The sequence below is a fragment of the Convolutriloba macropyga genome, chromosome 1, assembly GCF_964194025.1.
Source record: "Convolutriloba macropyga chromosome 1, txConMacr16.3, whole genome shotgun sequence".
NCBI classification, from domain to species: domain Eukaryota; kingdom Metazoa; phylum Xenacoelomorpha; order Acoela; family Convolutidae; genus Convolutriloba; species Convolutriloba macropyga.
Window position 1 is genome coordinate 83,798,583 of NC_134468.1, and position 27,905 is coordinate 83,826,487.

Here is a 27,905-nt window from a genome sequence, read left to right on the forward strand (position 1 = left end):
ATTTTTGATGTTATCAGCTAGCTACATTAAGAGCTCGGCAATTTCCGAGTTTTTTTTTGAAAATGTTCTAAAAGTGCCTGAAATCTACCCAGACACTCTTGTTATGAAATGCAATTATCGCTTTGCAATACGCGAAAACTTACAATTTGGGGGTGCAAAAATAACGGCTATATAGGGCGGGAGTGTGGGTGTGGGGGGGGGGGGGGGTGCAGAAAAGGTCCATTATTTTACTCTGTTGTTCAAAGACTATTTAGAATAAAAATATATTTGCCAAGTTTTAATTGTAAAATTAGTTCATTTGGCCATGCCTCGGTAGATTGTGGGGGACATAAATATTAGTGGATTTGGTAATAAAGTACCGTAACCGAACATGAGAGCAAGTTATAAAACATGGTTGTAGTGCCAACTGCTAATTTGTAATCGAATAATTGAACGAAAAGATCAAAAGGAATACATTGGTATGATTGTACATTGGGTATTCTGGCAGCGGGTAAATTGTCATGTAACCAGTTATTAGCTTTTAAAATTTTCTGGAAGCAAACAAATAATACTGTTACTCATAAGATGTGCTTTAAGCAAGATAAATGTTCAATAATGAAAGAAATTTGGATCAAGTCGACAGTTGCTTGAAGCGCTGCTGAGCTTTTTCGGGTAATTTTCAATATCTTCAGGTTGGGTTTTGTTGTGGACTTCTGGTTGACGATTATGAGTATCTAAGTGACCAATCCGGACTGCAGCATTGGCTAAGGAGGGTTTACAACGCTTGAATATCTAGCTGAACTAATTCTTGAGAATTAATTACTGCTGACATTTTACAGGTAAGACATTTGCTCTGTTTAATAGCTCCGATTGCGATTGCTAAGGGAGCTAGCTATTCTTGGCCTTCTCTTTTTGTTATAATTCAAAGATTTAATCATAATTCAAAGCATCAGTGCGCTGTCTGATTGTATCGAAGGCGAGTATTGTTTTTTTACAGGAAGCATTGGTTTTCTTTACCCCAACACGAGAATTATCAATAGTTTCAATGCTACTACTGCTCCTTAGTTGCTTTTAAAGTTTACTGCTTTTTTTCTTTTTAATGCTTTTTCACGGCAGTTAATTTCTTATAATTATTCATTATTGAACTACTCTTTGGATTATGTTACTAAGTGAAGACAATGGAGCTTTCGATGTACCATTTTTGCTGAAAAAAATTTAAAATATCTTTTACTAGTTTTATTCTGGTTTAACATTTCTCCTAAAAAAAGTACTCAATTATTGCCGTCTTGTGTACCGTATATGTCAACTGTTGCGTGAGTTATTTGTTTTTTTTTAAGGTCGTCTTCGACCTTGACTTCGCAACATTAGGCAGCTGAGCGTAATCTGCGGCATTTCACTAATAAAAAGGAACAAGGCGGCTCGGCAATGTGCATTAGCACATAATGTTCCTAACCCGCTCGGTCACGTTTTTGACTGAATTGACCTCTAAATGAGATCGAAAACTTTCAAAAATTCGTTTGTTCGGAAACAATTGTTTTACACTTAAAAAACGCTTTAGCTCTAACCACTATACAAATGAACCAAAAATTCATTATAGGGCCGATAATAACTGCCATTAAGGAGCCTAAGAGACAAGACAAACAACAAAATCAAATAAAAACAACAAGAATTACTTACGACCAAATCCGTGTCTCCATTTTTGAACCAAACCGAATGACTTGCGTTCCACCAGAAAAGATACGGGACCTGTCTTTATTGAGAATAATTAACAAGTAGACAGAAAACAAAAAGGGGGAAAGTTAGAAAATACGTTTACTCTTTTGAAAATAATTAATTTCAAAGTCAGGAAAGCAATTAGCTATCAGCTGAAATCGTTCACTGGCTGCATCTATACCTTCGAACAAAACCATTGAGAGCTGTCATTATCCAGAATTTCATACGACTGCGAAAACAAGGAAAGACCAAAATCAAAAAGTCATTTCAATTTTGCGAAGAAAAGATGTCAAAACATAAGATAAAAATCTGTTCGCCGAAAATAATGAAATTAATCAATTGCCCCCTATTTCGAAGAAGCGATTAATGTGATGTGCAACTTTTCATTAATGAGCCATTAATTTGATAATCGGTCAAGACAGCAAAAGAGAACCTCACAAATTGGAAAGTGTCGAAAAATGTAAACAAAATGAAAACTCGTTGAATCAACCAAAAAACTTCGTTTAATGAAACAAAACACTAATTAAAACTACATTATAATTCAGTTGATAAAGAACGAGTTATCTATCTTTTTTGAGTCTACGCTAAAAGGTTACCGAAATAAAAATGAAAAAGTGATAACGAATTTTAAAACCTTAAGACATTACAACCGTTAGCTTTCAACTACAAAATTGTAAAAAGTTTAAATTTTAACTGCTCTGGAAGCCAATTGTACATGTAATTAGTGAGACTAAGTCAAAAGACCACACATTAACACTGAATACAGGCAGAATTCAAATATTCTTAAATAATTTTATGCAAACGGTGTTGAAGCCAAAATCACATAAGCTTTTTACTGAAATTGTTTTTTATGCTCGTCGGCCTCCCCAATCACGTAGATTCGACTTTCCAATTACTGAGGTTTGATTTGAAATCATTCTGGTCTTTAACTTACATAAAAAGAAAACAAAAATCGAAGGTTTAAAAAAAATGTATACAACAACCCATTAAAATCAAAATAGTTTTTGAACTGTTAAATTCCGCTACTAGTCCAAAACTAGCCTAGACTTTGTAAATTTCATCGAAATGGCTAATCTGACCAAAAAGTCATTATATCAAAAAAATGTAGATTTTTATCCAGTTATGTTAACATAAGTTTTATGTATCAACTTAAGTCATTAGATTGTTTCTTCTAATAGCTCCCTAGAATTAGAAGTTTGAATAATTAGACTCGGTCATAAGACTACATAAAAATTTCAAAATCTGGCAAATCTCAGGAATTCTTTTTTCAAAATTTAAGATTACTGTTTGTCAAGCCATAAAAACCATGAGCTTTGCTCGTAAAACACTCTTGTTTCATTGGACCTTATTGCAAAATTGGATGAACTTTTATTAATTGAACCTTTAATTGAAAAAAAGACTCGCTTTTTATTGGGATGAAAGACAATTCTAAGTGATCTGTAGCAGGGATCTATTCCGTGCCAGTAACGACTCTCAGTATCAAAGTTGCTCTAAACTAAATCGCAATGTAGAATTTAGCGCGTCAGCATTTATCTGATCAATTATCCTTTTTTTCAGCGTGATTTGTGTCACAATATATATGAAAATGGATGGACAGCTCGAAGTAGATTGTCTAAATGGTCAAAGCGAGACATCAAGTAGAAAGAGAAGGTTGCCTGAACAGTACCCAGCCTTCGCTGCCATCCTTTCTTTCCTGACAAACTACTCTCTCCTCCTGGGCTGTGTGGGTGAAATCAACTTCACAAGGCTATCTGAGTGGTTCCAATCCGACTCACGTAAGGAATGATGCATGGATTGTTTTATCCATCCTTGTTTACAGAAATCAGTTCGGTTCAGCCGAAACCTCTCGTACTAAATCGTGGTCAAGGCAAAAAAGAAATCTTGTGATATCTTGCATAAAAGTTCTTGCAGAAATATTGTTATATCGTGCATAAAAGTTTGCATAAATCTTGTGATATCTTGCATAAAAGTTAAGCGCACAAAAAAGTTCACCATGATTGTTGTTGTGAAAAAGTTTATCTTGCAAAGTTCTTGAAAACCAACCTTAAATAATTGTATGCAAATCAAAGTCTGAATTCTAGACTTCCTCTATATTTCCGTGTGTCGTGAATTGTACAAGCTACAGTTCATGAATCTCAACTTTGCAATCGTGAAGAGGGACTCATGAAACTCAAATGGACTAAAAATTTATCTGAGTTGATCAGAGCTGATTTAAATGCTTTAGCTATTGGGGATGACTTCATCGATTTCTGTGTGAATCTTCTAAAGCGGCTGAACAGACGAGCGAATAAAGACAACTGGCAGGAACAGCTGTCCGTCATTTTCAGCCGACACTCCGAAGTGGACTCTTGGATTCTTAGATGCTCAGGGTTTCGCAAACTCAATCTACAAAGTCGACTTAATGTATTTAAGGTGCGTAATCAGTGCATATGCGAAATGAGAACAGCTGTTTTCCAATCATAGGAATTATTTTGAATATACCGAGCGGACATATTGTTCAAGTTCGGAAAGCTTCTTCGAATCTGTTTTTGCACAGTGATTTTACAGCCCGTGTTGTACCTATCAGTGTCTTGTTCTTGACCGAGCAACGCTTTAATAATACCAATATCTATTTTTTTTGTTTGTAGATAGATTTTTTTCGCATAATGATAATGCTAAAATGTTGCTCAATCGGAAAAAAACTCGAAAAATCATTAAAGGGCAATCTAGCGAAGCCAAATAAATTTAAACCATTTTATATTTCGCCGCTTTTGATTGGTTCCAAACATAAACACTGAAAAATATCTAACCTTGACCTTTTTTGTATTGCTTAGTTTACAATATACATTGTCATAGCTACTTTAATCGGATTTTAATAATACGATATTATTGCCTAAATTAAGTTTCCATAACTATACTAGTGGTGATATTAGTGGCCGACAATACTAATATATATAAGTACAATATATTCTAACTACATCGTAGGATTTTTGATAATTGTGATTTCTGCGTATTAGCAGCGGAACAGCATTTCCCCACATTTCAGACTGTTCTTTTCATTAGCAGAATTGCTCTGTTTTGGTGCCCTTAAATTGCCCCTTTTGACGTCTAAGACTTTCACGTAGTAAGATTATTGCAACCAAAATTGGTCAGGCTATGGTCAACGTGAAGGTTCAAGGAGGCGGGGAATTTATATTTCAATCACTGGCGAGTGAATCGAACAACTTACCTCTTGGCTATCACGCCTTCGAATACTGAATGGGAAATATTGAAGTAATAATTTAAATGAGGCCTGTGTTTTAAGGTATATTTTCTAGTTCTATGAGTAATTGCTCTTAATCAATGTTTGAAGCATTCTTTTGCAGACGTGTGTCTTTTTATGCACATTTTTTGTTTGAACGTTTTTTGCATTTTTTTTCCAGAACATGCTTTTGACCGCTCAGATTTTTCTATTGACTTTTTCACGCTGACTTTTTACTGCTAGCATAAAACTGCTCATAAGCAAGGAGATTACAATGCCCCTTTAGCCAAGGGGTCAAGGTCTAAGATCGGCTTTTGCGGGTTCGAACCCATCCATCGTCGTTACATTGAGCCAATAAAAGTTTTCTAGGCTACTACACCTCCTTTGAAAAGAAAAATTTATATTTTGGACATGATTGCACATATACAAATAATAGATATATGTACCATGTCACAAGTGGACTCGCACGGAATCCTACTGATTCTCTATTGCAGCAAGCCCAATTTTCAACTCAGAATTTGAGTTAAATAGCGTCACTTGTCGTTCGAGAGCGATTTGTCCGACATTAGTTGGTTTGTGTTTTAGTATGTACTTGAAAAGCAGTTCGACAGCAATGAGAAGTTTCGCCAGTTGGTCGAGACTCTGCCATGTGAGGACATGCGAGTGTTGCCTGTGGGGAGTGACGAGAGGGGACATATCTACTGGTACTTCCAAGACTCAAAGTTAAATCTCCTCTTGTACAGGGAAGAACAGGAAGACGAAGGAGAGACCAGCTTCACTCTACTCGCAAGGTTAATTTTCTAGTTTTGAGTTATTAGTGCCAGAGCAGCTGTTACCCACGTCAAGGGCATTCAAGAGACAGGATTCCCGGCATCTTATCTAATTTGGCGTACCAGCTTGGATTTTTTTTATCACAGGACATTTTCTTCCAAGATTTCGGTAAGACCCTGGGTGGGGATTTTCAAAGCCGTCGCTTTTTCTGATTTGGTGCAATAACACTCAAAATGGTTTAGGTTTTTAATTTTTAATTTGAATTGTATTGGGGCGCTGTCTTTTTAAGACTCTAATAGGCTTTATGGTCTTGTGTTTTTGATAAGATAGCAGGAAGTTCAGGGAGTAAATAAAGTTTGAAAAAGTTGTTTAGGTAAACAATTTTGAAGAGCGGAGAAAAGAGTGGTTCTTTGGTTCATGCCTTCTTTTGAAACAGATCGAGAAGTGTAGGTGTGAAAAAAATTCGCTAAGCGACCAATTTTTTTCACGTGCGGCTTTTCAACCTTTGTTTTTTTTAGTAGCCGCGAAGCGATAGCGGCTATTATTGGTGACATCGTGGTTTTTTTAAAAAAAATTCTTCGTCTCCATCGATGATTCGTACGACCTGACTTCTTGGAATTGATTTCTTCAATGACTTCTACTGCTTTGCAGTTAAAATTTGTGTGCGTGACGTCATTTCTGCTTTAAGGTCGATTGCGTGACTTACTTCGCTCAAAAAGTGACTTCTGAACTCACTTATGGAACTTTTAATTTAAAAACATTTACTAGTTAAAGATCAATAGTGTGCGTCTAAGTAGTGCCAAACTTATATGCCCTAATTCTTGAGTATTAGTCTTGAGTTTTTGATTTCGAATATCAATTTAGAAAAAGCTCTTTCGGGGCTCTTTCTTTATCGACCGTATGTGTCATAAAATTAACAGTCTGAATCTAACCCAAAAAGTCTAGTGGTCTATTAAAGGACTGGTGGTTGATCTGTCTATCTTATTTCTTTAGTTGTTTCAATTCATGGAATGCCACCAGCGTCTATCGCGGCTATTTTCCGGCATTCTGCCGGCTATGTTTAAATTTTCTATTTTCTAAAAAGTTATTTTAGACTAAAATTATAATTTTCAGGATGTTCAGATAGCTTTTCGGTGTTTTTTGGCTTTCCGCTAATTTGAATGTTTTTCAACTAATTTTCCTGTTTTAAGGCTATTTTAGCGATTTTTTGCCAATTATTGTGTTTTGCTTTTACTTGTGTTTGGGTTTAAGTTTAGTGCTCGTGCTCAGTTCTATTGCAAATTAAATACGTGTTTTTTGGCACCAATCATGTTTTTTGAATTTGACAAAAAGTTGACAAAAATTAATTTAAAGTTTTCCGCTTTATTTCAAAATTAGGAGATGTTTTTGTGCATATTGGCTTGTACGAATTTGTCTGAGCAATGAGGTTGTCTCGATTGCTTGAAATATAATTTCTGTTGCTCATTGAATTACGTAATGTAGTGAATACGGTCAAAATCCAAAGGAAAATCAAAAGAAACAGGATACATGTAAAGCCTGGTCATTAGTGCATTAAGTCGTTAGTGCATTAGGTTATCAAAGTTCTCTAAAGCGATTTTTAGTTGGCATAAGTATTATGCTTAATAGCGTTCAGTTTAGAAGCTGATTTAACCTTAATTTTAGAATCTGAACCAATGTGCAGCATTTGCGCACCAAATAAGATCACTATGACACTATCTCTTAATTTTTTCTTTCTGTTTCAATCCCAATGTGCGTTAAGCGAGTCAGTGGTGGATATTTGCCGGCAATTTGCCTGCTATGTTTAGTTTATGCAATATTTTTGCTGAACCGTTTTCTTCTAGAACCCTCTTTCGATTTCAGTGCTCGAGTAACTCTTTCACGCTTGATTTTTTCATTTTTGCTAAAGTAAAACCGTTTTTGAGGGAGGAGCGAGTGTAGCCAATGCTGCTGCATGGTAGCTGCGAGAACGCGTAACCTGGAGGTCGCGGGATCGAACCCCTCCCTAATCAGAAATTTTTACATCATAAAATTTCTCGAGCCTATGCCCTCTAAATTCGGTTTTACTTCTAAATTGATTGCCTCACCAGTCGTTTGAGAGCAATTCCTCCGACGTTAGTATGTTTTTATATTTATAAATGCTCGTCAGAGTGGCTCTTTTGGGCTACATTTCTCTTCTAGAATTCAGTCCTCCGCTATCCTCACAAAAGTAGTTACATGCTCATATATACATTGCTGTTGTACTCAAAATTGTAGTTTGTTTGCAGGTCGATCGAGCAGTTTGCTTGCATACTGGCGAAGCTGGATATGCAAGACTTCACTGTGTTAGATATCAAGGAACTGAAGCAAACTCCAGACACTCCAGAAATTAGTTTTATGTCTGCAAGTGCCAATATTGGAAACAGCAATTGCGCCTCGGTTCCGGAATTGAGCCAAATAAAATCTGAAGATAATAACAAAATAGAAGACAAAGAAATGGTTAAAGACGAACCGAACGATGATCATTTGACGCCTGAAGATTCTGAAAACAATTCTTCTAATGTTCAAGTTGACAAAAATAGTGCTATTGCTACAGCAAACATATCTAACATCAAGACAGAACCACAAAATATTGAAAACGCTTCACAAGCTGTGAAATGTGAACGTGAAGTCACGAAAGTTGAGAAAACAGAAGTGGTTGAAAGTAATGATCGTCCGGCGACTCCTGTGCAAAAAGACTCCAATTCCGCTAATGTGTCTTCGAACGATGTTCAGGAACCTGCAATTGCTAATACAAACCATTTAACGCCGAAGAAGAAACTGCTTCAAAAGTTTTCGAACGAATCGGATGACTTATCGTCGACAGATGACGGTGAAAAACGAAGGTCTTCCAGAATCAAAAGAGCGCCCAAGAACTGCTACAGTATTGACGAGACATTCAAAATGATTTACAGTCAAACTCAGGTCACACCCCCTACTAAAAAGCTGAAATTGAGTAGTAAACATGACGTGGACGCAAAAGACACTTCGAAATCTGCAACCGAACTGTCTGAATTGCCTAGTGAAGATATTCCCTTAGCCATGATAGCAAGTGGTGAGAAGAAATCGAGTAAGAAGAAGGGAAAGAAAGGCAAAAGTAAAAGCAAGAAAAAGAAAAGGAAACATGATTCGGAAAGTGAGGAAAATGACTCGGACAATGAACCTCTTGTGGCTGTTCAGGATGAAGACGAAGACGAAGAAGAAATATACCCGGGTGAAGAAGGTAAATTTTTATTTGCTTATCAATAGAGAGTGATTCGAGTTTGCGTCACATGCGGAGCTGCCTTCTGGACATTCTCCGTTACGACGATTTCGAGTTAATTGATTTCCGGCGTTTAAGAGCTTGAGAGGCACAATTATTTGTGTTAACATTGGCCTCCTGTTGGTTTTTGTTTATTCTTCCTCGTTTTCTTAGCCGGCTTTTATAGCGGTGCTAGTTTTTGCAAATCAAACAATTTAAATTAATTGGGGCGCTCTTTTGACGAAGAAGAGTAATGGGATCTATTTTTAAGACTTCTATATTAGAGGATGTAGTCAAAGGCCGCACGTGATTAGAAGTGTTTCGGTCGATCTGCTAAACAAAATTTAAAAGCTGAGAGTTAAGATTGGTTTTTGTTCATGCGTTTTCTGCGAAAGAGCGAGGAAAGTATGCATGAAAAAATTTTCGCTAGGCAAGCGAAATTATATTTTCGTGCGGCTTTTTCAAAGCAAGTCTTATTTTAAGCTCAACTTTGTCGAACAAGGTTTTTCTGAATTATCAAAACTAAGTGTTAATGAGTTTACAAGTATTTTGACCATCTGACAAAGATATTAGGCTTTTAGGCGCATTTTGAAATTTTGAGCTATTTTTGCCATTTACCCTTGTTGGAAGTTTTTAACAGCATTTCTAAGATTATTCCTTTTTAAGATGATTCCTTTTCATCTCAGTATTTCTAAGATGATTCCTAAGATGATTCCTAGTTTTCTGGTTCAAATTAATTGTTTTATTGTTTTTGGTGATTTTTGATTTCATTGATTTTAATTTTGAGTTGTGTTTGTTAAAGAAAAGGGGTAGTTTTTTTACCAAGTTTTGGCCCATTTTTGTCACTGTTTTGTGCATATTTATTCTGAATTTGAGTTTTTTTGTTCTGAAATAGTTTTTTTTATTCTGTAATTAATCTAGAGCTTTTATATAGGCTTTGCTTTTAAGAGCTGACATAAGATGGTTAAAAATGGCATTCGTACTGAAATAAATTACATTAATTTGGATTTTCTCTTCCCAGTTTTTTCGTTACTCGCTATACTTGATTTTTTTTTTACTTTTTTCTGTGATATTAATATTTCGCTGATTAATGAACAAACGAATATGTGGAGCTTTTCCCCGAATAATTGTCTTGAGGTAGCTTTATTGCTTTTTCACGGAATTTTGTAGTTGTTTGTCTTTAATCTGCCCTAGGTTTTCTCTGTATGTACCTTTTCTGCTGTTTATATATCAGATAGTAATAAAAAAGGCTATTTGTGTTTAAAGTTGCTCTGTCAATAGTCGTCTCTGAGTCGCAACCTCTGAAGGAATTCCACCAGATATTTTTTCTGATATCATTTTTGTCTTTCCTCGTTCCATTTTTCCTGTTATTATTTGAAATAATTTACTAGAATTAATTAGTGGGGTCATTTTTGAGTGGTTAGCTGTGATGTAAGTGAATGGCTGCTTCGAGTCCGTTCCCGAGTCTTCAGATTATATTTTTTTACTGTCATAAAAGTTTATTTCGCTTTACCTGAGCTCACAGCTTGCGGAGAAGTCTTTTTCATTTCTGAGAGCTAGTTTCACCCTTCTATCAATCTGCTGAAACTGCTTTTAAAAGCAGTTGCTTAGAAGAAGCAAAATAAATTCAACAGAGTCAATATCAAAAAATGAAATTTAAAATATAAACCGGATAAACCCTTAAAGCCTACTTTTAGATTCCCCCTGCTTAAACTTTGTTCTTGTATATTTTCGTAACCATCTCTAATGCTTATTTGTATTAAACAATAAATGAGTTACTTTAGTCAGTGATCGCTTTGTAGAACACGGCTGTATAGAGCGTAATAGTTTCAAATGGTCCAGTTTTCCCCCTCAAGAAGAATTCGCACAAGTAACTCCAACATCGGTCGTTGAGTGCCATACATTTTTCATTGTTGCGCTTGTCTTCACGCCACATAAATTCCGGAGTCGGTGTGGGCTCAATCCTCAGGATTCACAAAGTTGTAGCTATGGTTTAAAGTCTTGTATTATAATCTAACATCTAGAGCTTTGTGTGTGATCCGGCAGTCAGACATTATCGTAGTGTTAGGTTCCGTTCATTTTTTTGAGTAAATTCCTTAATAGTTGCCGATGTTGTATACTGACACTACAAAGACAACCTTCTCTGTTCTCTGTATACACTACCAAAGATCCATGGTTGTGGAAGCATTCGACCTTTGTTTGATTGGCGGTGCTTAAACATACTTTTGTCAATCTCTACTGTCAATCCATCTCCGCCTAATTTTCTTTCAGATTTCTTTACCACAAGCCATGAAGAGACCTCTGGCACATAATTGTTGTTATTCACTGCACAACAACCCCCATGCAAAGTTCAGTTTTGCAGTAATTACGAGTCGACCTATCTTGTGACTGAGCATATATAAACATAAGGACCTTCCCAAGGCTCAGCCTTGACCCCTCTAACCACGTTCCATTTCTAATGCCAATATTTTTCCTGCAGTCGCGAACTTTACATCGCTATGGGTTCCTCATGGCTCGGTCATTAATTTCCATGTTCGTCTCATGACCATTGGAACAAGTTTTACGCTGTGGTATGTTTGCCGCTAGCAATAGGCCCATCATTTCCCAATCAGATTTCGAAATCTTAACAACTTTAATTAATTTTTGATAAACCATTGTTCAATCATTTTTCCAGAGTGTTAAGTAGTGTTAAGGTGTGCTGATGTGACTGCTTTTTCTACAGTACAAGTTTGACTACTTTTACGATGAGGGCGCATAAAAAGAAATGGATGAGCATTAAATTCGTTGGGGGCCATGAAAGACATGCCCACTAAGGTTGGGGGGGGGGGGGGGGGGGTTCAAACAGAATAGACAGAATAGATACCAATGTTTTTGTATAATCATTTTTGTTTTTTTTTTCAATCCCAATCAGGGTTATGGGAAACAATGGCGGCTATTTAGCGGCGATCTGTAGGGTTTGTTAATGATTTTTGCGTTTTTAAATTTTGCGTGATGCATATTGATCTCATTCAGGCGATAGGCAATTTTAATCAGCCGTTTTCGACGCTGCTGTAATCGACAGGTTCATGATCTCATTCAATTTTAATCGGCCATGTGCAACGCTGTAATCCACAGTTTGCTACAGAAGATCAATTCAAAATGCGACATCTTATGTAAATTGTGCTCAATGTAATTAAGTGAAATATAGTGAGCTCTATATAAAGTCGCTGTGCGCTTCTCGTACAGTCTTTTAAGTTGTTGTCTCTAAGCGAACGGTTCACCAAAAGGTGTACCTTTGATTTGGTATGGTAATGATAAAGGCATATTCGGCGAGTTTAGACACCCTCCTCTCGCTCACTTCTAGAAGCTACCCACCTAAGATAAGCCTAGCTACTGTTAAAGTTGATGCATCTTAAGTTGTTTAAAACAATTCTCTGGAAGTTAGTCGCCTGTGTATCCCACAACCCAGATTATTGAAAATTGCTGAGACGAGAAATTTTTGTCCCCCAAAAAAATTGCTCGCGAACTTTAAATTCTGTAAGACTGCTTCGCAAATTTGAAGTTCTCTGGCTCTCACGGACAAAGATATCACCGCATGGATTGTATAAAATTGTAAAACTAGTGATTTTGAAGCCTGCTTGTACTACTTGCCTAAAATAGGTTATGTTGTGAATAATAAAACCGGTTTTTCAAAAATAATTAATGTTCGCACAATTCGATTTTAATGTCTTTGCGGTTTGTGATTACACTTAAAATTGTAAATTATATATTTTTTTGTAATTTATTCGCGGTTTCTGTACGTATTAGTGGCTGCATATTTAGCTTATATTCTAATCACTTATTTTATGCATCGACTTACAATTTTGTTACAATGTTGCCATAAACATAGAAGGCTGGAGGCCCAAATTTATGTGTATGTTGGTGGTTTCAGACTATCAAGGCTGCGCGGTCTGTTTGAAGAAGAGCAGACCTGACACGATCCTGCTGTGTGATGAATGTGATTCCTCCTTCCACATGGCATGTCTGAGACCTCCACTCTTCATAGTACCTGACCAGGAGTGGTTCTGTCCAGCTTGTTGCCACAAGAAACTGATTCTGGCACTCAGAGGGTTGCTGGATACAGTGCAACAGCAGGCTATCGCTCACAGTAGAAAAAGGTAGTGACTTGTCAGTTTGAACTTTTAAATTGTTAACTGGAGCAAGTTTCAAGTTTGGAGCAATTATTTTAAACGTGTGTCTAGAACATTTTTCGATTTCACTTCTCGAGTAATTTTTTCACACTCCACTTTTTGAGGAGACGGAAGATTGTAGGTTAGTGGGTAAGGTCGATGGCTCATCCGGGAGGTCGGGGGTTTGAACCCCATCGCTAGTAAAGTTTCTAGTCAGGGGTTTTTATGCCTATAAGTTTATGTAGCCTATGCGCACTTCTAAATTGTTTGCCTCGTCATATATTTTGTATCTGAGATTCGTAAAGTCGTGACGTGATGTGATAAATGTGTCTGAATGTGCTGAATATTTAAAATTGACTGTGAGCCGAAAAGAATTAAAGGCATTATAGCTTAGTGGTTACGAAGTCGGACGGACATCCGGGAGGTCAAGGGTTTGAACCTCTGTGGGGCTGTTTTTTTGGAGCCATCAAACATTTTTAAGCTACGCTCCCTCTGAATTGAATTGTGGGTTTATGGTTTATGCTTAATTGCTGAATAACTCGTTTAATGTTTGATTGCTGGTCTTGTTTCAGACGATACGTGTCTGCCGAAGTGCCTCTAGGATTCCCTTCATACGTCAACTCGTTACTCCCTCCTGAACCTCCGGTTGGTATCTGATTCTCTGTAGTAACCCCCCCCCCCCACCCCACATAATACGTTACATGATCCCAAAGTTATAGAACTTTTACATGGTAAATCGTCATAGAGTCATCACATAGTAAACCCTTATGTAACATAGTTCGTGCGATTGTGGGAGGGAATAAAGTGCGTGAGATTTCCATTAAGCAGGATTGAATGAAATCTTTCTCTAAAGAAAACTCATATATTCTCAAAGATCCAAAAAATACAATGTTACCTGGTTATTATTTCGTCATACTTTTGAAAGAATGTACTTTGCTTAAAATATATTTTGACATTGGGTTTATTATTCCGAATGACATGGGAACCATAAAACAAAACTACGGTGATTCAAAAACCACCTATTTTGAAGGAAATATTGCTCTTTCCTTGAATTGTTTACTGGCAACAAAATTTTCCGCTTGACCATTTTGCGCTTTTCTTCTAGAACGTTCTTTGACTTCTCAAGTGACTTTTTCGCGCTTTCGTCCTTCATTTTTGAGTGATCTCTATTGCTCTCACTCCGAAGTAAAGCTTGTTGCTAATATAAAGCGGCCAATTAAGAACAGACAAACAATGTAAACTAAAGAATAACTGTTTTAAACCAGTAGATGGTTGATCAAAAAGCGCGGAGGATTGTTCATTGCGCTCAAAAACTTTGGAAAACCAAAAAGTTCATTAGGCGCTATAGCCGACAGGTAAGGACGTGTGTTTTGCATGAAATAGATAGGGGTCGTTGTATCACATTACAGCCCCTGAACTTTGTGTGCATATATTTAAGCTAGTGGCTGATTTCAAATTTCAACTAACAATTGATGATGAGGACTGTTTTTTAGGCTAGGTTCACCTGAGAACATAACCCCAACTTATTAATAGCCGCACAGCGAAAGCTGGGGCTATTATTGGCCTTCTCTCGGTTTTTTTATTTCGTCGTCATGATTTTTGTTACGACCATATGACGTCACAGCGGCCAATTAAGAACAGACAAACAATGTAAACTAAAGAATAACTGTTTTAAACCAGTAGATGGTTGATCAAAAAGCGCGGAGGATTGTTCATTGCGCTCAAAACTTTGGAAAACCAAAAAGTTCATTAGGCGCTATAGCCGACAGGTAAGGACGTGTGTTTTGCATGAAATAGATAGGGGTCGTTGTATCACATTACAGCCCCTGAACTTTGTGTGCATGTATATAAGCTAGTGGCTGATTTCAAATTTCAACTAACAATTGATGATGCTTTTAAGGACTGTTTTTTAGGCTAGGTTCACCTGAGAACATAACCCCAACTTATTAATAGCCGCACAGCGATAGCTGGGGCTATTATTGCCCTTCTCTTGGTTTTTTTTATTTCGTCGTCATGATTTTTGTTACGACCATATGACGTTACAGCCACTTTTTGTTCATTCGTTCATGCAATTTCAATTGAATTGCATGCGTGACGTCATTTTTCGCTCTTAGTGGAGCGAGTTTTTTTGTTCATTCGCGTGATTAAATTTTTGGTCACACTTGACTTACCTCACTCTCATAAATGACTTCCTCACTTTGAAATTGACTCTTATTTACTTTAATTCTAAGAAATAAGGTCAAATGGGTGTGTGTCACTCTAAATGAAGGTTATTTGAGATCAGCTAATAGAGGCAGCAATAACTTATACTGATTTTTAATCAAAATATAACAGATCAGCCTTCAATGAGAAGACAAATTTTTTTGGTCTGTCTTTTTTACTGTTTTTTTAAACTGCCGATCTACGAATCTATTGCGGCTATTTTCTGGCAATCTGCCAGCTATGTTGTTTTTTTTTTGTGTGAACGTTATCCGATGTAACAACATGCAAAGAGTGGAGTTCGGCAACGACGTGCACGTTTTTAATTGCCCTCAAACTCCGATTTGTTTGTCTGACTCTTTACTTTCCGCCCTCAAAAACGGGATAAAGATGTAAAGCCCGGAGGGTGTTAAGTGGCTGAGTATCTCTCTTAGAGACACCTTACTAGTCTCTAAATATGCGATCCACCAAAAATCTTCCGAGGAGACGAGTTCATGGTGTGAAAGGCTGTTCCTAATCTTAAAAGTATCCCCTCATACACCCCCCGCCGCTCAACCCCCCCCCCCCCCGCCGCTTGTATGCAATGGCAAATATCTATGTTCAGCAAAGTAATTTTTTAGATCTTGGTTATCCTTCCATTCTTCAATTACAAAGCAAATTAAATCTGTTTGAACGTTATTCCTATGCTAATCACCAAAAATTTGTTCACTTTCTCCTCAAAAGCCACGTCTCTTTATCCTTATCTCTATCTCCGTTTTCTTTTTTGTCAGGTTTAATGCTATTTTGACTCCTCGTTCATGACTGATGCATCATAAACTTAAAACGTTATTTTGTCCCCGTTCATTGGGTGACATTATGAGCAGAAAAAGCAAATCATAGGTGAGAATCTATTGAGAGCAGCATTATGTCTGATCCACGCACAGCTATGATGGACTCTGCTCATCAGCAGTAGGAAATTGGCAATATTATAGACCGGAAGCTTGGGTCAGTAAAGTAAGAAGTGCAATTCGTTTCAAGGTTTGTGGAAATAGCTCTGAAAATCCACCGAGAGTTTCTAATGACAGCGGGATGAACTGAATTCCAGCTTTATTGCAGTTTGAGCGCAGTGCAAATATTTTTTGTCCCCAGCAGCGGTGACAGCTATTCCAGATTTCTTTGCCGCATCATATAAAAGATGTGTTTGCACTGGAGAAATGATTGTCACGTCAAAAGCTGCTTTTGATTGTCTCCTCTCAATCGTGTTTTCGGGCTTTCTTCGCCCACATTTTACGTGCACATGACTACATTTAACAATTTCGCTTTGATTTTTACTGTTCTTTCGATTTTTGGATCGGATTTTTTTCAGCGTTCTACGTAACCATTCATAGTTCATTCTAGGCCTAAATTTTTGTTTGAACCAAATATCCATATTTCGCTAGTGGTTTTTTCACATGCAGCATTTGGACATCGATTTTCAGTTTTTTTTTTAATTCTGATCTGATTTTTGTTAGAATTTTTTTGCTTTACATAAGTCAGGATTTTCACTTTTGACTTGTGACTTACTTCACTCAATGTTTCAACTGAATGTATTTTAAATTCTTACACGCATTTAGTTACGCAATGTGGTGAATACGGTCAATGTCAAAATTGCAAAATCAAAAGACAGGATAAACCGATAAAGCCCGGTCATTAAGTCATAGTGTATTAAGTTAACAAAGTTTGCTAGCTGAGTGTTTTGTATTAAGTTTTAGCTTTCATTTTAGAAGCACGAATTAAGTATAGTTTTAAATCTAAGTGAAACTGCACGTCAAATTAGAACACTTTTTGACACTGAAAAAAAAACAGAAATGGGTCAATTTGTCTCCTCTGTTTTTTTTTCTGTTTCAATCCCGATGTGCATCAAGCGCGCCAACTGCGGCTATTTTCCGGCAATCTGACGGCTATGTTTAATTGCTCTTGAACGAAGTTCATAGCAATTATTGTAAACGTGTTGGTCTTTTTATGCAAATTTTTTGCTTGACCATTTTGCGGTTTTCTTCTAGAACCTTCTTTGACTTCTCAAGTGACTTCTTCACGCTTTCGTTCTTCATTTTTGAGTGATCTCTATTGCTCTCACTCCGAAGTAAAGCTTGTTGCTAAAATAAAGTCGGTTGCAGCATAGCAAAAATAAAGGCCAAATAGCATAGTCGGGAGCGCCTATGACTATGAAGCGGGATGTCAATGATTCGAATCACGGTGGGGACAAATGTTTTTCCACCCGCCTGTCGTTCGAGAGCAATTCTTCCGGCATTAGTCGGTTTATATTTACACGATTTACATATGTTTGCGTTGACGTCGCCTAATCCAAGTTAGCCAAAAATGGTGATTTTTTCAACTTTTGGTCAGAGTTGAGTTCTCCACTTCAACTCAATCTAGTAGGCGTTGCAAAATGATACCAATTCACGATTTATACGCACCATGCGTGAAAAGATTGTAAATCTAGAATTAAGAAACATAAAATTAGCACCATAAAATGCTAATTGCTAAAGAATAAATAATTGCATTCAATCATCAAATAAGATTGGAAACGAAAATATCAAATTAGGACAAGTCAAGTGCTATTTGCTAGACATGTGTGTCAAGCTAGACCGTGGTTCTTGGCGCAATTTTAAAGCCTAACGCAATGCATACGCAATGCATTTTGAATCAGTCAAAAATAGTTTAACAGAGGGGGGGGGGGAGTATTCTGGTCGGTCCGTTTTGACGAATAAAATATGAAATTTTATTTAAAAAAAAATTGTCTCTATGGTTTTCGGGAAGCTTTGAGGCATGGCTCCTAAGTGATATATTATCTGAAGTGCTGAGAAAATGATTTTCTAAAACTGGAAGTTGAGATGTGAAAAAATTGCTTATGTTAACACAAAAAGCATGGAATTGACAGCTGAAAAGAGTGGATTAAAATGAGAAGTGTTTAGTGCGTTTTCACAGTAACCACTTGTTAAAAATCGCAATTTGATTAATTAACAGTTTTGCTTCTCTGTCGAACTAATGTAGCAAACCACCACTGTACTGCCAACAGATGTTAGAAGAAAGTACTGGCGCTAAGATAACGAGAACTAAACTGTTTCCAGAATATTGGTCAAGCCGTTTGACCGCTACTCCTTAGCCCTAGTTAAATAGTAGTTCTGTTGGGTTTTATATACCAGCTGGTGTCAGGACAACTTTCCCAGTTCCATTTTACCCAATGCCATTATACCCACAATGGATAACTGAACATATAACAGATCAAAGAGCATTTGGTAAGTTGACTGTGGGCAAAATGGAAATGGGTAGATTGTCATGTAACCATACCAGCTTGTGTCCATCAAACTAACTAGCTCGTATTGAATTGAAACGAGAAATATCCTTGCTCTGTGAGACTTAAAAATGGCTGTTATAATTCAAACAACTTTTTTTCAGAAGCAAGACTTTTCTCATTTGTTTGGAGAGTTGCCACTTCAAGGGAGGAGTTTGCGTGAGAAGAAGAGAGTGAACTATGGGTATGACTCTTATGACCAGGAGATCAAGGCAGCTATTAAAGCACATAACTCGCCACTTAAACCAGAACAGGTCAATGGAGGAGGCTACTCGTCTGATAATTCGTCCTCTAACAGACTAGAGGGATCGCCCAGCAAGTATGGAATAAGGTCAGTTATCTATGCTTAAACAGACTATCGGGTGTTCAATTTATAATGTGTTAACAATTTTGGAGCAACTTCATCTCGAAACAAGACAGATGATGTTGGAAGGGATAGTAGTATTTATTGGTGACTTCTTATTGCGGTCTTGTAATTTTGTGGTCAGAATTTTCCGAAATTCTGGTTTGCTAAAGCAGCCCAAAGAATTCTGGAGAAATGTTTTTTTTCCGCGAATCAACAATGGCCAACCCAAATATTGGTTTCTGTGACTTAGTGTTATCTAGGTTAAAGATTAATGTGATCTCATTTGAAAGATTCTTCAGTATAGAAAAATGATTGAATAGACCTATTTGGTAATGAAACAATGGGTTAAAATACAGGAATCATTGATCTGGTTAATTGCTCTCAAACGAAGTTTGTAGCAATTATATTAGTCCTGTCGGTCTTTTTTTTATGCGATTTTTCGCTTGACCAATTTTTCGTCTGACGCTTTTGACTTTTCGTCCTCAAAAACGGGATAAACAGGTAGCGCCCAGCGGGCATTATGTGCTCTTAGAGCCTTTCAGGTCTGTTTCAGCTCAAACTGTCTTGGAGACTTATACTTATACTTATGGTGTGAGGGGCGGTTCTTAGAGGTTGACACCCCCCCCCTTTGTTGACCCCCCACCCCCACTATTGGCTCCACCCCCCCCCCACCGCGCTTTTGCCCCCCCCCCACCCAGTGCTGCCCCCATCAGCCCCCGGTGCACCCCCCCCCCCGTGGCTAGCTACTGACCAAGCCAACCGCTCGCCGGTCGTTTGAGAGCAATTCGCCCGACGTTAGTCGGTTATTTTAAAGATTGTCGGGCTGTATTTAATAATAAATTTTGTTTTTAACAGGTCGTCCCGACGTTTGAACTTTTTGGAACCTTCTGCAGACGTTGCTAAACTAGAGACTTGTGACCTCAACTCTAATTCTAATATAAACTCGGACTTCGAAGTAGAACGGCTCACTGCAAACGATCACGGCCGGGATTTGCTAAGTGATGACGATTGCAATGAGGCACCTTCAGTTGGAAGCAACGAGAGATCGGGTTCGGACTCAAACCAAGATGCTGAACTCGAACGTGAGGCACAATATACGTTTGATGATAACCCTGCAATGTTTTCCAGTCTCATAGCCGAAACATCAGAGGCCGCTGTTGATAACGAAGAAAATATCAAAACTCCGGTGCATAAGATGGACTTGATAGAACCTCAAGCAGATAATATCAATTTGACGCAAAGACACGACGAAACTATATCAAATCAGACGGCTAATGATGTCCATCTATCAAAGGATGACATTAAAATACAAAACGGAAGGAGATCGCCAGTTAAAGGTTTGTTTGTAGCGTTATAATACTACCGTTGCTTCGTCAAAGTTTTTTTGGCTGCATCAGCTATTCCGTCGCAACTATTTTGGCTATCTTTGCGTGATTGCAGATTTGTGGGAGCTTCGAAACGAAACCGAGTGATAAAGATTTTTTTAATAGCCGCGAAGCGATAGCGGCTATTATTGGGAACATTGTGTTTTTTATAGCTGCGAAGCTGTAAGCTGAGCGTAGCTATATTGCGGTGCTCTTGGTTTTTTTTTGTTTCGTCGTCTGACGCTTCATTTTCGTTTTACATTTGTTCTAGAACATTCTGTCTCGTCACTGCTTAAATGGCTTTTTCGCGCTTGATTCCACGCTTTCTGCGTGACCTAAATTGCGGTTATTCAGAAACAGAATCTGTTCCTAAAACAAAGTTGATTGTAAGAAAACAGATTGTATGGTCCGACAGCCGAGTGGTTAAGGCGACTGGCTGTTAATCCGGAGATCGCCGGTTCGAGACGCGACAGGGAAAATTTTTTTGCACCCAAAAACAACCTCCTTTGAAATAAACTTGTAAGTTTTATAGGCGGCGGCGGTAACTATTATCAACTCACTTCTGTATCTTTTTCCATCTGTATTTTACGGCACGCAAGTCTATTTCGCAGCTATTCCGGCAATCTGCCGGCTATGTTTTACAATTCAAAGAATTTGAATTGTATTTGTGCGCTGTCGTTTTTTAAAGATCTGTTCACGATTGTTCGGCTTTTTCACGTCAGTGAGAAGTAAATTTAGAGTGGTGATTTTGGTCACACTGAAATAGTAAAGGGAGCGAAAAATCGAGTAGGTTTGAGGCGTGACTTTTTTCAAAATACCTATAAAGTGGAGTGAGAAACTGGTGTTTGAAGAATTTTTGCCGTTTTTTGGAGATGGATTTTTTTCAGGTGCGTCAATTTGACTTCTGTTTTTAGAGGTTTCTCTCCTTCAGTGCTTTTAAGATGGTGCAAATGTGTTCTAATTGTGCCTTTTGCCTTTGCGTGAAATAATTAGGGGCAGCTAAGACATTTTATGACTTTGCTAGTATTTGTTGTCATAAAATATTAGTAAAATTTAGATTTTGTCACCTTTAAAAATTATCTGTTTTATCACTTAGTATCATCAATGACAGGTTTGAATAGTTGCTAATGAAGCATGAAATAACCTAATTATGGCTCGAGTTGAGAGCTTGTGGTTTTCATGACTTTGACAATACTTTTTCCCAAAAATTTTGAGTGAATTTTTGAGTTCTACAAGTATTTATTAATAGCCGCCCTCATCTTCTCAACATTTTGCGTGAAATCTTTGACTTCTCTAGGCTAGTTTCTCTCTTCTCTCATTCTGCTTAAAGTGATTTTGAACATCAGTTGCTCAGTAAAGCTATTCAAAATGAACAGAGTCATTAAAAAAAATTGAAGTCAGAAATAGAAATGGGATAAACCCATAAAGCCCAATTTTAGATTCCCGCTATTTAACGTCGTTCCTTCAAGTCTTAGTTACCCTCTCTAATGCTTATTGGTATTGATAGTAGCCCCTGTAGCCTCTCTATAAGAAACAGAAGTATGTTTAACTACGAAATGCCATTAAAATAAATTGGACTTAAAAAATGTTCTTGTGCAAAAATGTTTTTAATATCTTTTCTATCAATCGCAATCATGCTTATTGGAATCAACGGCGGCTATTTTGCGGCAGTCTGCCGGTTATGTTTGTGCTTTTTGATGTCTTATCATGTAATCTCATAGAGGACAGGTCTCTGATGCTGCTAGGAGTTCAGTTTATCGAATTAATTGTTTTTGCTCAAAGATATTGCTTTCTATGACTTTGAGACTATTTGTTTTCAATAACAATTATCGAATTTTTTGGGTTTTGCGAATTCTCTTTTCATTTTTTTGTCCTAACTCTTAGTCTCATTATTGGTAGGTCTCATTGGTTGCTTAAAAAAGCTTCAATTAAAGCAAGAGTCATTTCATTTCATAGGTATTGATTTTTGTGACTCATGCGCTTGTTCTTTTTTTGGAAAAATTTTAGTTTTTTCTTTTTTGCTAGTATTTGTTGTACTTATTGCTGTCTTATCACTTAATCTCATTGATGACAGGTCTCAACGGTGATCATTGAGGATTCGAATAATTGATGCAATTGTATCCTTTAATATCTGTTGCGTTCTGTGACTTTTATACTGTTTTAAAATTTCAGCGAGTTTTTTTGGGATTTTTCGTAATTTTTATCTTATCATTTAATATTATTAATGAGAGTACTCGTCGGCATTTAACGACAGCTTGCTAATGAGAAACGATTTGGCAAGTTAGTAGCAGTTGGAGTTCGTAGCAGTTGTTTTCTGAGTTGATCCTGTGTTTTCAAAAATTAGGTTGAATTTTTAGTCTTGCTTGTTTTTGTCGTGCTTGTGTTGTTTTATTGCTTAGTCTCATTACCAAATGCTCTCTCATTTGCCTTTTAGAGCAGAGTTATTTTTTGTCAGGTCATAAATTAATACAATGTTTTGAATTGTATTGCAGGACTTGTCCTGCTATGTTTTTTAAATTTGTCGTCTCCATCGATCATTCTTGCGACCTGACGTATTGAAATTGACTTTTTGAATTTTAGTTATTTCTATTGCTTTGCAGTTAAAATTTGTGTGCGTGACGTCATTTGCTCTGCTTTTAGGTCAATTGCGTGACTTACCTCACTCAAAATAATTGACTTCTGAAGTCGCTTAATGAACTTTAAGTTTTATGAACATTTACTTGTTAAAGGTCAATAGTTTGCATCTAATTAATGCTAAACGTATATGTCCTAGTTCTTGAGTATAAGAGTCTTGAATTTTTGATTTCGAATACTATCTTTTGAAAAAGCTCCATTAGGGCTTTTTCCTTATGGAGCGTTTGTGTCCGAATCTAATCAAAAAGTCTAGTGGTTTAATCAAGGACTGGTGGTCAATCTGTCTGTCTTATTTCTTTAGTTGTTTCAATTCATTGAAGTGGCTATTTTCCGGCAACCTGCCGGCTATATTTGTTTTGTTTTGCGATGTGTTTTTTTAATAATTTTTTCCGGATGTAATTTGGCAGCAAGAACTTCAAAACATTGTAAATGGAATGAATGGTGAGTGGAGTTGCATTCCAACCTTAGGCTGGTGGAATGGAAACAAAAATGAGGTGATAGTAAAAATTGCCCAACGTTACCCGAGTAAGATTTACTCAAATTTATTTTTTCATGTAATTTTTCCTCATAGCTCAAAATCCAACAATCTGGGGACTGAATTGTTTTGATATCAAAATTGTACTTAAAGAATAAAATCTTTGGCCTTCTTGGTTCTTAATTTTAATAATTATTTTTGATCAAGAACATTATTGCGATCTGGGAGCGCAAGCAAGCTTGAAATCAGCTTTTCTTAGATCTCCTTATTTCTGTCTGTTTTAAAAGTACGGACATGTCTAGAAAACTATCGCATCTTTTTTCTGGGATTCTTTTAGCTATTTCTGCTGCTAATTACTTTTATAGATTGCAATCAATGTCAGTTCTCAAAATAGGTTTTAGATTGATCTGTAGAAAAAATTTTCTCTAATTCTCACGCCTCAAAAGTGATTGGATATAGCAGCAAAGCGATAGCTGAGGCTATTTTTGGCCTCCTCGTTGTGTTTTTATAGCTGCGAAGCTGAAAGCTGAGCGTAGGTATATTGCGATGCTCTTGTGTTTTTGTTTCGTCTTCTGACGCTCTTTTTTCGTTTTACATTTGTTCACACAGCAAAGCTGAAAAGGTCAAATTTTCTGAATGACTTCTTACTCTCACTAGCGACGTTTACGCGCGTGACGTCATTTCTCACTCGCTTTAGCGAAAGTTTTTAGGTTATTTGCGTGATTAGATTTTGATCATACGTGACTTACCTCACTCAATAAAATGACTTTTGCACTTTAAGACTTAAGTTTCATTTGGATTTGTTTAAGGTCAAAGGAACTCCTATGTGCAGTAAAGGTCCCTAATAAGAGGCTTCTATGGAATGAATTTTCACAAGCTTTAATTAATTATCGCTGAATGTTTTTTAACCTAGTTTTTTTTTAGCGGAGAACTAGGTTTTCCGCTATTATATGGCACGCAGGTCTATTCATTCGCAGCTCTTCCGGCTATCTGCCGGCTATGTTTTACAATCCGAAGAATTTGAATTGTTTTTAGGGGCTGTCTTAAGATCTGTTCACACATTTTCACGACTTTTGAAGTCAAATTAGAGTGATGATTTTGGTCACGTCTAAACAGGAAGTGGGGCGAAAAAGGGAGTGGTTTTGCGGCGTAAAATTCTTTTACTCTAATTTCAAACGTGAGTGAGAAAGTTGTGTTTGAACAAAAATTCGCTTTCTCGATTGTGATTTTTGTTCACATACGGCAATTTCACTTTGATTTTTACAATTTTTTCGATTTTTTGATCTGCTTCTTTTTTTGCAATCCATTGATAGTCAATTCTAGGTCTAATTTTTTTAGTCACGGACAATTCTTTGAAAGGTAATTCAAGACTCTTCCTGCAAGATTTTTGTTACGTGACGTCACAATCTTTTCAAATCTGCTTTTTGTTTTTTATGCATTCAATTTTAGCCGAATTGCGTGTGTGACTTGTTTTTCACTCTTAGTGGAGAGATTTTTTGTTCTTTCGCGTAAAAAAAAATACTTTTGGTCACACGTGACGTACCTCACTCTCAAAAATGACTTCCTCACTCTGACATTGACTTTTTTCAATTTAATTCAAAGAGATGTGGTCAAGTGATCATGTCTCACACTAATTGAAGGTGATTTGAGAAAGTTGTTTCGGCTAAGGAAAGCAGCAATAAGATAAACAGATTCCTAATCAAAATTTAACATCTCAGATTAAATTTTTTTTTAATTCGAGTTTTGCGAAGAACTAAATGCTCAAGATTGCGGATGAGCTAAATCCATGCTCTTTTTTGTGTACGGTTATTGTAGCAATATTTCACCTTGAACAAAACTGATGAAATAAGAAATTATGCGACGAGATATTGTAACTATTGCTTGCAATTGCGCTCGAACGATGTTTGAAGCAATTACTTTAAACGTGTTGATCTTTTAAATGGAAAATTTCTCAGGTTTGATTTTTCGAGCAACTTTTGCGCCCTTGACTTTTTCGTTTTGCGTTATCTGAATTTTTCACTCTCACAAATGTCAGCAGATGATCTCAATTGCGCCAAAATTGGTGTAATTTTTCCCCAATAAATTTTAGAGTGTTTTAGTTGCTTATAATAATCTCTATTGATGACCCCTTAATTTTTAGTATTGCTAAAAAATTTTGTCTAATTTTTTCAAAAAAATTAGAATATTCAAGCCGGGATGCTTCAATTTTAGTCGGAAAGGTGGCCAAAATTGAGAAACTGCGACAACTTCATTCCAATCCATCAGCCTTCAGTCGTGTAGTGGAGCCCGAAAATGCAATCAACTCGAACAAAATTTATACTCCCGGAAATGACGAACCAATTAAACCTGAAGCGGAGACAACTAACGGTGAAGTTTATGAACAAAAAACAAGAATAACAGCCGCTAAGCAGTCAGATTTTGTGTACTTTGACGATGATGCATACAGCGATGCTGAGCCAGATGACGATTACGACGACAATGATGATGGTAGTGATTATGACGTCACGAAAGATGTGAAGGAAGGTGGCGTCAAGGTCAACAATAGGGTCCAACATAACAGAAGTATAAGTAGTGGGAGGAGTGAGCGGGCGAGGGGAGGGAGGTACATGGTCGACGAGGATTTCTGTGCTGACGAGTTGAGTGACTCAAGACTGAGGTTGGTGAATCGTTGATTAATTACTCTCGAACGAAGTTTTGAAGCAATTAATGTAAACGTGTGTCTTTTTTATACAAAATTTTTGCTTGGCGTTTTTGTTCTAGAATGTTCTTTGACTTCTTGATCTTTGTCTTTTTGAGTGACTTTTTCATACTTAAGTTCTTCATTTTTATAGCTGCGAAGCTGTAAGCTGAGCGAAGCTATATTGCGGTGCTCTTGGTTTTTTTACGACTCGAAGAGGAGTATTGGTTTTCTCTCGGTCTTTTTTTTACAGGAAGTAGATTTGTTCACGCGGCATTTTGACATAAAAGTGAAAGTGAGAAAAGCTGTCTCGGTGAAGAAATTTTCGCTAAGCGAGAGAAGTTTTTTGTTCATGTGCTTCGTTTAGTGAAAATAGTTTTTGACTGAATGGCACATATAGATAACCGTTTTTAGCCGTTTTTTTGGACTACGTGGCCCAATTTTTTTGCTTTCAATTTGGTTTCTTATAGAAATAAAGTTTATTCGATACTATGTTGAAATGTCAACTTCGGAAATTGATTCCAAAATGTTTTACAGAGCCCGAAAATGCGTTTCAAGTTGAAAATTGGCACATATTTCTTGATTTTTAGTTAATTCTTGGCTTTTTTCTATTAATTTCTTCATTTTTGGATCTTTTAACCGTCTTTTTGTCAAAAATCAGTTAATATGGCAACTTCTCTTTGATAATTCATATACTCAATGCCTCTTTCTACTTCGATGTAATTTTGTTTTATAAAATTTACATATGCTAATCCGATTTTGATGTTTTTTTCCGATTTTCGTCAGTTTTTTTTGTTTGTATTTTGGTTGTAATTGCTAGAAATAGTCTTTTTGTGCATGATGAGGAACTTTAATTTCGTTTCAATAACAATTCAATCATTTTTTGGCGTTAGGTTTTTGAAAAACTTTTTCATAAATGCTGTCTTAAAAGTTTTTTGACCATTTTTTGCAAAATGTTTCAATTTTTGGTATTTATGAATTCTGCCTTTTCCTATTTTTTGTTTTCTTCAGGAGAATAAATATTTGTATCGGATGATTAGTTATCTTTTTTATGTCTGGAAAGCTGAACAATGAAATGTATTCGTTTTTCTTGAATTTTTTAATGATTTTTAACTTTCAAAAGTCAAGAATGTTTTTATTACGGTGTTCCTTACATTGTGCCCATATTCTTTACATTCTAGTTAGTATCTTTTATCTTTGTCCTGGCACCTAAATTTATTTTCGGTATATTGATTTTTTCAGTTGCTTAAAAATGAATGATTTTAGCTTTTTCTTAGATTTTCGTCATTTCTTTGGTTTGCATTTGATTTCATTTAACATAAGGCAGTACTGAGAGTTTGACAGCAAGCCTTCTCCTCAATTTCCACTTAAGACTATTTGTTGCAACTTTCCTCCGGTCTTGGTATTACATTAAAAGATTTTTTGCCTTCGAATATTCTGCTGCTAATGTCTTTTCTATGATCAATTTAATTTTTGAGTTAGTATGAAATATGTTGTCTATCATATGTACAGCAAGGAACAATTGTGTGTTGTTTTTTGTCTTAATTGCAGTGATTAGAAGTGTATTTATAGGTGTTTTCTGAGTCTTAAATTTGAGCTTTCTTTTTTGAAAAGATTTAACTTAGTTTCTAAGATTATTATCTGCCGCTTGCTTTCGCGATCTTTTTCAGATTAAAATCATGAATTATTTGAGGGCAATTGATAATTTTGTCAGCTTTTTCAGTCTATCATTTTTTTGACAACTTTAATTATTTCGGATTTTTAACGTTACCAAACGTTTGCAATGATATAAAATTTTGCTGCATTTTGT

The 27,905-nt window shown here is 36.6% G+C and overlaps 1 protein-coding gene across 1 annotated transcript; it reads left to right on the top strand.

Annotated features, from left to right (window-relative positions):
- The first annotated feature begins 675 nt into the window (after window positions 1-675).
- Window positions 676-26,090, top strand: LOC142352803 (uncharacterized). Its single transcript, XM_075404971.1, has 10 exons — window positions 676-818; window positions 3,250-3,467; window positions 3,917-4,104; window positions 5,498-5,703; window positions 7,948-8,921; window positions 12,850-13,075; window positions 13,660-13,732; window positions 18,704-18,930; window positions 19,801-20,282; window positions 25,630-26,090. The coding sequence occupies exons 2-10, from the start codon at window positions 3,272-3,274 to the stop codon at window positions 26,088-26,090; spliced, it is 3,033 nt and encodes a 1,010-aa protein (XP_075261086.1). The 5' UTR covers window positions 676-818; window positions 3,250-3,271.
- Window positions 26,091-27,905: the final 1,815 nt, after the last annotated feature.